Here is a 12,157-nt window from a genome sequence, read left to right on the forward strand (position 1 = left end):
CCCATGTTTTGAAAGTATTTTGCCTGCACAGTTATTGGGCTTCTCCTCACTTCAGCTCAAAAACATAACCACATATAAATTACACTTCAATTTTTAAAGAACAAAAAGCATAACTGCTCATCTCTGCTGACAAGTACTACCAGATCACACAAGGATAAGTGTGAGGAATTCCTGGTAGCCCCTTCCTTACAGGAGGATTTGAGTCTGGGGTCTGTGGGAGTACAGGGGAGTTACAAGACACAAGCTGCTAAATATTAGGAGTAGTATAGCTAAGGTTTCCTCCCAGTAGCTGGTTAGGGAGAGTCAAATGGAAGGGAAACAACCCATCTAGAAACAGGATACCTGGATTGGGAGACCATGCCTGATGCACTTACAGATCATGAGGGGATCTCAGGCATCATTTGGTGCAAACCCTTTTGTCCCACCATCATAAAAAAAAAAAAAAAAACTCACCCATAAAAAACTCATCATAAAAAAAAACTCACCCAAGGTCACAGAGCCGGCATGAAGAGGGGTGCTTCCTGAGCACCTACTCACTACTCCCAGGGATCGAACCCGCATCTTCCGCATTGTAGGCAGACGCTTTACCATCTGAACCGCCAAGGAAGTCTTCACTAGGCATAAAGGTTGTCAGATACGGCCATTGCAGTTAATACACTCACCATGGAGGGGGCGCCAGCGTTCTCTCTCTTGTATGCAACAGCCTGATTTTCAAACATTCCATCTGAGACTGTTATGCCTGATGTCCGAATCCCCGAGCTGACTCGGATGCTCCTGCCGCATCCAACGCAGTGGTGTGGGGTCAGAGAGCCCTGACTCGAGTCAGCAATAAAACTTCCCTTTTTGCGAGTTGCATTGTCTTGGAGGCCTTCTCTCTTCCTGCTCGGGGATTCAGACATCGGGCATAACAAGACCAGCTTAGAAATTAGACTTTAAAAAGTTCCTGCCACTTATTGAGCACTCCTGCACGTCAGACACTCTAGCAGCTGTACATAGTTATTCAAGTTTTCCGAAATCCTCAAAGCACTCTTTACACACGAAGAAGATAGACATGGACTCTCTTAGGTTTTTTTTTTTCTTCTAATATGAAGCATTTAAAAACTCTTAATTGAATGTGTTACAATATATTGTTTCTGTTTTGTTCCGGCTTTTTGGCCGCGAGGCATGTGGGATCTTAGCTCCCTGAGCAGGGATCGAACCTGCACCCCATAAGTTGGAAGATGAAGTGCTAACCACTGGACAGCCAGCCTTGGAATTCCTCAGCCCAAGGGTTTTAAATAGCTTGCTTAGTACAGAACTAGTACAGGCAGAACCAGGATTCAAATCTGACTCCAGAATCTGAACATTTATTATAGCCCACCCCCGCCACTCCCAAAGAGTGGAAACCTAGGAGCTGGAAACCCCGCACAACCTGGGTCTAGGTCCCACTCCAAGATGAAGTCTTTCAACTTCTCTTCAGAAGCTGGGGAGAATCCTTGGTTCCAAATTCTCCAATTGAGACACGCTGAGAGAAGGTCCACTGGGGAATATGGCTCACTATCGACAGTCAGAAGTCCAAAGAAGGGGACAACTGGAAGAGACCTCCTCCCGGAGCCTCACTCTCCGCCCTCCAAGTTCCCCTGGAGACACATGAAACCTCTTCGACGTGGTTCAGGACCCCCAGCTCTTTCACTGCACCTGTTTGGACCGAGGAGCGCGGAACCCCTACAGCCCGGGGCACGAGCCCCGCCTCCTACGCTCAACAGGGGCGGAGCCCCGAGCGACCCCACCCCGAGGGCGGAGCCTCGCCCTACGCGTCCGCGTCCCCCGCCCCGCCTCCTACGCTCACCAGGGGGCGGAGTCCCGAGCGACCCCCATCCGAGGTTGGAGCGTCGCCTTACGCGTCCGCGTCGCTCACCTCGCAACTGCCTCTCCCCGAGGCTGCGTGCTGGCCTTTGGGGTACCGGGTTCTACGGGCCCAGAGCCGGTGAGTCCAGCCGCGAGCCCCACCAGCGGCGTCGCACGCCCTGCGCGGGTGAGGGCTGGAAGTCGCGTCCTCGGCGGTAGCGCCCCCCCCACGCCCAGTTGGAAATGCAGGGCTTTCTTAGCTTTACCCTCATCACCTGTGAGCCGCGTGAACACTCCGTTACCGAACATTTTAGAAGCATCCCTCATGAAAACCTGTACCCGGGTCCAATTTTTCTTTCTTTTCGGCTGTTTACCACTTTTTAACCCACAGCCTACCGCCCCGCCCAACCCCCCAGGCTCCTGCAGTGACCGTCTGCCCCCTCTCTGCACCCTCCGCCTCTCCACATCACCCGGAGGAGGCGTTGGGAAAAGCAGCCTTTTTAGACTTCTGGGGAGTGGGGGAGGAGTGGGGAAGGGGGGTCGGTCTGCAGAGGAAAGGGACGCCGGCGACGCCCCCTCCTCTCCTCTTTTCTTTGTGGTCCGCTAGCTAGCCCCTTAACCAGCGTCGCGCGGTTCGCCATTCGGGGGAGGGGCTCGAGGGTGGGCGGGGTATCCCCTTGGAACCGGCGTCACTTTGGCTTCTAGTCTCTTAAGGCTGTAACTGAGGCAGCTCGTGGCCCAGCTTTCCATCTCCATAAGTAAACCTAAAAAACACATGCCCTTGTGTCGAAAGAGCTTAAGGATCAGGTGCATTTCAGACGGAAGCTTTTCCAGAAGCTTCCTCTGTGGAAGGGGACCAGGGCGCAGAGCTGGCAGAAGTTCAGGTCGACTTAACTGCGGCGGCTGGTCTCCCTGCAGTCGCCCAGTTTTGTCAGGATACTCTGTAGAGTGTCTTGAAGGTCTGGTTAAGGGCAACCACACTACATTTTAGTGAGTCTAAAGCACCATCAAAGTAAAAATACATATTAATGTTATGGAATGTGGTGCTAATTAAACAGTGAGAAAACATGGATTGTAAGAGACACCTCCATTTCTGAGATTTTCAAATTGTTTTCAGGATTACTGAAATGCAGTAGCTACCACCATGCTAGGAAGCTGCTTAGTTCCTTGGGTTTTCGTCATCATTTGTAGGCTTCTGCAGTTGAGGAAATCGGTGGATAAGAAATATAAGCGTGGGGTGCTGAGCACTTAAAACTCAAACGTGAATTCCCCCCTCACAAGACCCCAGTGGACTGCGATGATTTGGGGCGGAAGAGATGGGTGTCCCAGGTGACCTACATCAGGGTTAAAATGAAACCCTAGCAGTTTCTCAGTTATCAGGGGTAATTTTCTCTAGTTAAGCTGGATATGGCCTCTCCCTGATCTGACCTGACATGACCCCGTGACTTGTCATGGTCCTGAGCTCTGCGTGGTTGTTGCTTACAGAGTGCTCCTGCTAACAGGATGGTCCTGGCAGGCTAAATCAGCATCTGTGTCCCTTACAGCTTTCTCTGTCCCAACCATCTCTCCACTGAAAGAGGGGAGATAAAGTACCAGCAGTGGGCTGGGATGATTTGGGAAGGCAGGCAGAGGAGGACAGAGAAAGCATGGAGATGTGTTAGGGCCACAGTCCAGGGAAAAAGTTAACAGGGGATGGCTCCTGTTCAGGCTGCAGGGTCACAGTGGAGGGTGCTTGTGGTGTGATGCCTGGCATGTTGTTGGTGTTGCTTGGAGAAAGGTGAGGGTCTGGATGAGGCAACCATCCTTGGGAAACTGGCTTACACCCTGCTGTAGCTGGACTTTCTTTTTTAAAAATTTTGGGGGGCATTTTATTTATTATTTTTTTGGCTGTGCTGGGTCCTTGCTCTGCATGGGCTTTCTCTATTTGCAGTGAGCCCGGGCTTCTCTTGTTACAGAGCACAGGCTCTAGGCACTCATACATTAGTAGTTGCAACCCTCAGGCTCAGTAGTTGTGATTCACGAGATTAGTTGCTTCGTGGCATATGGGATCCTCCCAGACCAGGGATCAAACCCATGTCCCCTGCATTGGCAGGGGGATTCTTATCCACTGCACCACCAGGGAATTCCTGGTGTTTCTCTTTGAACTGACCACCTCCCTCCCCAGCCACATTCCCTTTTTGGCTGTATATGCTCTTAAAGTTGATGGCAAAAACAGTGGCTACTTGAAAGTTTGGAACCCACCAGAAATGCTAGAGAAACCAGCTAAGTCAGCAGCCTCTTTCCCTGTTTCTGCCTGCAGGGATGCCAGAGGGGCCGTCTGTGAGGAAGTTTCACCATCTGGTCTCCCCCTTTGTGGGGCAGCAGGTGGTCAAGACAGGAGGCAGCAGCAAGAAGCTAAACCCCACGAGCTTCCAGTCCCTCTGGCTGCAGGACACCCAGGTGAGTTCACCGACTTCCAGCAGGTTCCTTCCACACCTCACCCCAGTGGGCCAGCTCCATCAACACAGCCTGTCTCTCCCCTCGGTTTCTCTCAAGACTTTTCCTGCTGTTAGCCCCTTGTCCCTGAGGGTAGCCACGCTGAGAATCCATGCAACTCCTCCTCTGACATTTCTCAGCCTCAGGTCAGCAGCACAGTGGCCCGTGGAACTGTGTATGAGCTGGATATTCACATTCAGGGTCTGAAGTGATTCTGGTGACTCTAGCTGCGTCCATTGTGCACCTTTGGTTGGGAACAGTATTTAATTCTCTGAGGCCAGCAGGGAGATGAGGAAAGAGCATTGTCTTTAAAAAAAAATTTTTAATTTACTTTTTCATTGGTGGGAAATTGAGCATAGCCTTTGGTTCTGGGTTTCAGCCTGGCTCATCTTTGCCCTGAACGTCAGTCAGTATTCCCTAAAGGGCTCACATAGCCGCTTGCCAGTCTGATTCATGCCTCCCCCTCTGGCCTGCAGCTCACCCTGCCCTGGATCTCTCCCCAGTCATGTTGAACTATTTGGAGCTCCTCTCACAGCCCTTCTTGCTCATGGTTTGACATGCTGATCTTCCTTTTTCTCCCTTCTCCACCCCTATTCTTGTACCTTCATGTTACCATGATAATTCCTAGTCTCCTTTGGATTCAGCCTTGCCATCACATCCTTTGAGAAGCCTGTTCTGCCTGCACTGGGCTTGGGGACAGACCCAGCTGTGCTTCCAGGACACCTTATATGTCCTCCTATTGGCCCCTCATTCCTGAATTTGTCCTGCCTTTTGATTGGAGGAGACAAATAAACAGGACAGGGGCTGTGACCTCAGCATTATTGTATTCCTGGCACTTAACTTGAGTGTCTGGTACTTAGGAGACTTATAGTAATTGGTGGTCGAGAAATTAACGAGCTCTGCTACTGCTTAGCTGTGTGCTCCTAAGCACGTTAATAAACCTCTCAGCTCTAGTGTCTGCTTGAGTTGTAAAATGGGGTAAACCACCTACCAGTTAAAATTGAATTAAGTAGACTTTATACCTGGCACATAATAGGCACTCAGTAAATACTAGTTCTCTGTCTTCCACTGTGCCCTTGTATCTCTCTTTCCTTTCTGTCTCACACATACATCCCAGGCTATAAAACCTCAGTTAGAACTGAAAGATGTCTGTGAGAGGTCTGCTGGACCTTCACATGTGTTTTCTGCATTTGAAGGAGGGGCTCAGGGAAGGGAGAGTGGTTAGCCCAAGCTGACATAGGCTGGCAACGGGCAGAGACTGGAGCCCACGCCCTCTGACCTCCAGGTCTGCACGAGGGCACCCGCACTCTTTGTCCACACTGTCCTGCAAAGTTTGCAGGACACAGGATTAATGTCCCTTTGTCTCTGGATCCCAGAGGCCTGCTGCATCTTAGCACCTACTGTCACAGAGCTGGCTTGTAGAAAATAATTTTTTATAACAGACTCAGAAGGCTGGCTAATCCATGAAAAAATTGGAAGCCATTCCTCTTGGGCATTCTAGAGTGGCCCTGCATCCAGCGTGCATCTCTTTCACTGCTGATATGATTGTTCCACTTGCTTCTAATCATTTTGAAAACTGTATACTAAGTGCTCATATGACTGGAGCAAAAAGCAAAAGGCAAGTCCCGAATACTCAAGTTGGGAAAGCTTCATAGAAGAGGCAGGAGGGGAGACATTTATATTAGGATAAATGGCTGGATGCACCTCTGCCAGTCTTCCCCTTTCTGGGTCTAAAAGGCTCAGTCTTTGTGGACTGCAGTTGCAGAACACCTCACACTAGTTGGCTTATAAGCAACAGAAATTTCTCACAGTCTGGAGCATGGGAAGTCCAAGGTCAAGGTGCCAGCTGATTCAGTGTCTAGTGAGGACCAACTTCCTGGTTTGTAGACCACTGTCTTCTTGCTGTGTCCTCATGTGGAGGAAGGGTGGGGAGCCCTCTGCAGTCTCTTTTATAAGGGCACTAATCCCATGTATGAGGGCTCCATCCCCATGAACTGATCACCTCCTGAAGGCTCCGTCTCCAGACACCATCATATTGAGGGTAGATTTCAACATATGAATTTTGGGAAGACACAAGTAATTCTATACCAAGCCTTAGATCATGTTAATCTTTTTCTAGGTCCATGGAAAGAAATTATTCCTTAGATTTGATCCAGATGAAGAAACTGTGTCCCTGGGCAATTCCCCACTGTCAGAGCCTCTACGAAAAGGAGAGCAGAAGGACAAGGCCAGGCACCACCAGGAAGCCTCTGACCAGTCCTCCCGGTCCCCTGGAGGAGACAGCGCTGTCCCCAGTGGAGACGATGGTCTGCAGTGTTTGGGAGGAGACAGTCCTGCAGGAGGGGCTGAGAGGTGGCTGCAGGTCCGCTTTGGTTTGTTTGGCAGCATTTGGGTGAACGAGTTCTCCAGAGCGAAGAAGGCAAACAAGAGGGGTGACTGGAGGGACCCTATTCCCAGGTGAGGCATGATTGAGTAGGCCATGGGCTGTGACTCTCTGCGGCTGTGCAGGGTCTAGCGGTTTGCCTGGGCCAGACTCTGCAGGCATGCTTGGTGGTCTCCACCTGTGCTCTGGCAGCCCACTTCTTGGAGAGAGAACCCACTACCCTGGCCACCGTGATGGCAGGGAGACTGTGGTCTACACCAGGAGAGGGGTGGGAACCACCTGGTAGCTTGGAGAGCGGGGATAATTTCCCCAACGAACGTGGCCCGAGTTTTATCTACTTTCTTTGAGTGTTTGGGGTCATTAAGTTTTTAATTGGATTATGATCAGGACAACAGCCTGTACATTTTCTACTTTTGGCATCAAAGTTTGCAGCCAAACACATAATTGATCTTTGCTTACATTTTATATACATAAATGAAGATAAAATGTTCATCAAAAGTAAAACATTCTGATAAAAACCAACAACCAAAAAAAGTAAAACACTCTGTAAATGTTAAGAACAGGTAGTTGTTTTGATCGCTCAGATTTTCTCCATTCTTGCTTATTTTTTGTTTATTTAATATGCCAAACTTGGGAAGAGGAGCATTGAAATGCCCCACAGTAGTTGTGTTTTTATAGCTTCTCTTTGTCTCTCTAAGCACTTTAGTGGCTTTGTTTTGCTGCCCTGGGTCGCGGGCATCAGGGTCCCTGACTCACAGTTTCGTTGCAGCTACATTATTAAATAATCCTGTGCCCTCTGTCTGCCTTTAGACCTAATTCTGTTTCTCTTGACATTAACAGTGCTGTTCCATGTTTGGTTGGCTCACTTCCTGGACTTTTTTTCCACTTGGTTATAGGTTCATTTTTTTTTTTTTTTTCACTTTTTTTAGGTATGTTTGTTATCAACAGTAAATAGCAGGCTTCTGTATCTCTTTAAACTCAAACTGAAGCTCCTTGTTTTGAAATTGGGTAACTAGGCTATTTGGATTTTCTTTCATTTGCAGTCTTACTGTCACTTGTTTTCTTCTGTTGGACTTATCAGGATTTATCACGTTTCTTTTCTTCCTTTTTTTTTCAAACCCCTGTTAATTTGGAAGTACTGCTATTCATCTTCATCCTGTTGGTAATAATCTTATCCTTAAATGATATCTGTCCCCCCCCCAGGTTAATAACTATCAATTTTTTGATAGCATTAAATTAATAATCTTCTCCTGTATTATTAACACTGGTGTTTCACTCACTCTTCTGCCACCCTCTCTCCAAGCTGAGACTTTTAAAATATTAGTATTTCTACTTCTATACTTTTCTGTCACTTCTACCCCATCTTCTGTGTCTGCTGAGCTAGTTTAGAATTTTAGTTCCAGATTGCTAATTAACTAAATTGTTAGTTATGTATAATTAAATTAAGTGGTATTAAAAACATATGAAGGGTGTCCTTTGTTAGGAGCCTGCTTCCCTCATACTTGGTTTACATTCTCAGGAGCTCTGCTATGACTGTAGACCTCAGATTGCACAGTGGAGTCACAGGGTCCTGTGCTGACCTCTTCATCCATCCTTTCCATCTCCCCCCACCTTGAGATCCTGCTGCTTTCATTCCCATTTGGGATGTATTTTTCCTTGAGTAGTCACCTCAGATGCCATGCAGAGGTGTTTTTCTGAGTCCTGTTCCTCTCAAATTGCCCCTTAACTTTCACATAAGGTGCATGAGTCTTGGGAGTCCAGCTGCAGCCTCTCTCCCCTCACAGAGTGACCCCCTGTCACTTATCGGGGTTCATGGAGGTTTCTTCTCTGTGTCTGCGGTTCAGGAAGCCCAGGGGAGCGAGTGTGATCTTGCCCAGGATGGGAGAGGTGTCTCCTTAGCATTGGCTCTCTGCCCTCCTTCCTAACAAGCCCTGCTTTGTGCCGTAGCCACACCTCCTGAACTTGAGACTCTTCTGTATGTCCCAAGTTGTCTTCTATGTATTGTTATGATCAGGAAAAAGGAGAGTGTATATGTTTTCTTTGAATTAATCCATCTGGCGGTGAGAGTTCGACAGTTGTGGCAGAGCTGTCCCGTTTGTCCTCTGGGACCTGAGCTTCTGCAGGTTTGTCCTGCGTGGAGTGGGAGCCGTGTGTGCACGTAGGACCAGATGCCGCTGGCATAACCCTGAGGACTGTGGCCTCTCCTCTCTTCCCAGGCTGGTCCTACATTTCAGCGGGAGCGGCTTCCTGGCCTTCTATAACTGTCAGATGACATGGCGCATCTCTTCGCCTGTGTTCAGTCCCGCCTCTGACATCTTGTCAGAAAAGTTTCACCGAGGACAGGCCCTGGAGGCTCTGGGCCGGGAGCAGCCCGTCTGCTATACACTGTTGGACCAGCGATACTTCTCAGGCTTAGGTACGGCTGATGGCAGAGGGTGGTCCCCGTGACGGACCTAGTGAGAAAGTCCCTTGTCTGGGAGGTGGGACACTGGGACCCACCGCAGGTGTCAGGGCTCCTGGGCTCTACTTCCCTCTTTTTTTCTTTTTGCCTTGTGGCATGTGGGGTCTTAGTTCTCCGACCAGGGATTAAAGACAAACCATGCCCCCTGCATTGGAAGCGCAGCGTCTTAACCACTGGACCACCACAGAAAGTCCCTTCCCTGTTTTTAAAATGAGGGAGTTGATCAGGCATTTCTGACCTCTCTCCTACCCTGATTATATTGTTAGTCATAGTTGGCCTGACAGCCTCCTGGAGCATGACCATCTAGAGAGCAGGGATCACATCCCGCCATCCTTTTTTTTTTTTTTAATTGTAGTATATAGTAGGATCATGGCAGATCCTGCACCCAGAGGAGCACAGGTTTCTAGGAGCAGCCTTTGGGGTAAATTAGCAAGAGAAATGCTCTATAACTAGCTGCTATTACGAACAATAATCATAACAGCTGACGTTTTTCAGGTGACTGACTCCACCTTGCCAGGCACACGGTTCCATCCTTACTGCTCTTCTGCAGGATGGCCACTTACCAGTTTTTTCTTCATTCAGATGAAAAAATTGAAGCAAAAGACCCTTTGCTCTAAGGGCACAGCTGAGATATGAATCAGGTAGTCCACCAGTGAATTAGAGAGAAATTTTGTCTGAAGTGATTGGAAAGAGCAGTCTTTTCACCCATCCATTGCTCCACACATACTAAAGGCCTGCCTGCCACCAAACCCACTTTCTCTCCTGGAGGAGAGTGTTAATAACCCAGCAGACTTGGACCCAACTTCCCGGAACTTAAGATAGACTGTGATAAATGCCTAGTGGAGGTTAAAGAAAATGCACTGTTGGGACATTTTGAAGAAACTTATTGATTCTGAAAGGAGAGGTCAAGGTTGACTTCACAGCAAATGAGACAGGAGTAGAAGAATAATAAAATAACACCTTCTCATCAAACCAGTATTGTAAAGCAATCGATTAAAAATAAGTAAATATTTTAAAAAATTAAAATGCAAAAAATAACACCTTCTGAACACTTTCTATATTTCAGGCATTAAGCTTGACATTTTAAATAATAATAGCAGCTAGTATTTATTATTACTCTCCACATACCAGCATAGTGCTCAACATTTGTATGTATGTGTGAGAATTCTCATTTACTGCCCACGAAAGCCAGGTAACCCACCCCCGTTTTAGAGAGAAGGAGACAGAAGCTGAAGGATGGCAGGAAACTCACTAGGGTCAGGTAGCTGGGCCTGGTTGGGCCAGGATTCACAGGCAGGCACTCAGATCCAAGCCCCTTTTGTTAATCTCTTTGCTATTACGTGGGCCACGTGTGAGTTTTATGTCATTTCATCTTTACAACCACCTCTGGGGTGTGTGCATGCTAAGTCGCCTCAGCTGTGTCCAACTCTGCAACTCTACGGACTGTAATCCACCGGACGGGTGTTAGCAAATCCTTCGCAGATGGGGTGACCGACTCAGTGCAGTGACTCCCTTGAGATTCCCAAGGACGCATGGTTGCTCCTGAGGTGCCCCTACGCTAGCTCTGCTCTGTTTTATTAATTTTGTGGCCAGCTTTTCTTATGGACTTTTGCCTTCCCTCGTCCCCTCCCCCCCTTCTAGGGAACATCATCAAGAACGAGGCCCTGTTCAGAGCCGGGATCCACCCGCTTTCTCCAGGCTCCCTGCTGGGTCTTCCGCGCCTCGAGGCCCTGGTGGACCACGTGGCGGCCTTCAGTGCGGACTGGCTGCTGGGCAAATTCCAAGGCACACGGCAGCACACGCAGATCTACCAGAAGGAGCAGTGCCCTTCTGGGCACCCGGTGGTGAGAGAGGCCCTGGGGCCCCCCGGGGGCTTCCAGAGGCTCACGTGGTGGTGCCCCCAGTGCCAGCCCAGGCTGTCAGCGGGTGAGCCCAAGCAGGTGCAGCCCTCCTAGAGCGTCCAGCCTCCTTCTACATGGAGCTTTGCCCTGAAAGGACTGTGATGCCTGAGCACTGCAGACAGAGGTGTGGGCAGAGGTTGGGACTGGGCACAGGAATTGGGTGGTTGGGATGTGAGTACTGTTGATGTCCATCTCACTGGAGTTCAGTCTAAGGCAGTTTTCACGGAGTTCGATTTTGTTTTCTGCTGGTTTTGGTTAATTCTTCCTATTTGATCCCCATTGTGAAAGATGAGACAAGTCACAATGGCACTTTAGGGGAGACCTCCCAAAATGACAGTGGCAGAGAAAATGAGAGCCAGTAGGAGACAGCCCGGCCCAGCACTGCTTTGCAGATGTTTTATTTGGTTTGGTTTTGGTTTTGAAACACTGGCTGGAGTTAAGATCCTCCATTTGAGAACCAGGAAAAGGGAATTATTATCTTCCTTTTTCCCCCAAGAGGGATCCAGGGCTGAGGAGGAAGTAACAGGAGAGTAGTGCTCAAATTTAGCCTCCCGATTGGACCCTTCCTGTGGGACAGAGACCCCAGGAGGTGAGAGACAGGATCAGGGAGCTGGCCACCTTCCTGGTGTGTCCAGTGGGTTATAGAAAAAAAAACAAAACAAACCTGCTTGTTTCCTCCTCAAGGCGATGTATTTGTGACTGTTGACAGGCTCACCAGTACAGGGATCAGAGTTGTTAGTGAAACCTCGAAGAAACCAGGACACGAAAATAAAGCTGTTCATTACTTTGTGCTGTCATCTTTATCTGGCAGGAAAGATTCTTTCACCATACGTAACTGAGCTCTTTGTGAGCCCACCGTGTGAGACGTGTTGAGTTGGCCAGATGGGTCTACTTACAAGGAGCGGGGCTGGGAGAAGGGCAGCCATGCACTCTTCACTCTTGCCTGTCTGAAGTTGTTGAGCTGCCCTCGGTGGGGTGGGGAAAGCCACCTGATGGCAGGCATTGGCTGGGGGCCAAGGTGGTACCCACACAGGCCATTTCCTGTAAGTCAGTGTCTGTGAGGGGCTGGAGTACAAGAAGGGCTGGGCTGGGCAGACATCACAGCCTGCA

The 12,157-nt window shown here is 49.0% G+C and overlaps 1 protein-coding gene across 2 annotated transcripts; it reads left to right on the plus strand.

Annotated features, from left to right (window-relative positions):
• Positions 1-1,827: 1,827 nt before the first annotated feature.
• Positions 1,828-11,844, plus strand: NEIL2 (nei like DNA glycosylase 2). 2 transcript variants are annotated; one of them, XM_020877198.2, is made up of 5 exons: positions 1,828-2,014; positions 4,127-4,266; positions 6,422-6,759; positions 8,902-9,101; positions 10,788-11,844. In XM_020877198.2, exons 2-5 carry the CDS (start codon positions 4,129-4,131, stop codon positions 11,099-11,101), a joined length of 990 nt encoding a protein of 329 aa, XP_020732857.1. In that variant the 5' UTR covers positions 1,828-2,014; positions 4,127-4,128; the 3' UTR covers positions 11,102-11,844. The 2 variants fall into 2 exon arrangements, with proteins under 2 accessions (XP_020732857.1, XP_020732856.1); XM_020877197.2 differs by having other exon boundaries at positions 1,828-1,966.
• Positions 11,845-12,157: the final 313 nt, after the last annotated feature.

The sequence above is a fragment of the Odocoileus virginianus genome, chromosome 18 (genome assembly GCF_023699985.2).
Source record: "Odocoileus virginianus isolate 20LAN1187 ecotype Illinois chromosome 18, Ovbor_1.2, whole genome shotgun sequence".
Lineage (NCBI taxonomy): Eukaryota > Metazoa > Chordata > Mammalia > Artiodactyla > Cervidae > Odocoileus > Odocoileus virginianus.

Bases quoted from the DNA above. Each gene is read 5' to 3' on its own strand.
- NEIL2 (XM_020877198.2), top strand. From the start codon at position 4,129: ATGCCAGAGGGGCCGTCTGTGAGGAAGTTTCACCATCTGGTCTCCCCC. The intron at 4,267-6,421 runs GTGAGTTCACCG...ATCTTTTTCTAG, and splicing joins TCTGGCTGCAGGACACCCAG to GTCCATGGAAAGAAATTATT. The intron at 9,102-10,787 runs GTACGGCTGATG...CCCCCCTTCTAG, and splicing joins GCGATACTTCTCAGGCTTAG to GGAACATCATCAAGAACGAG.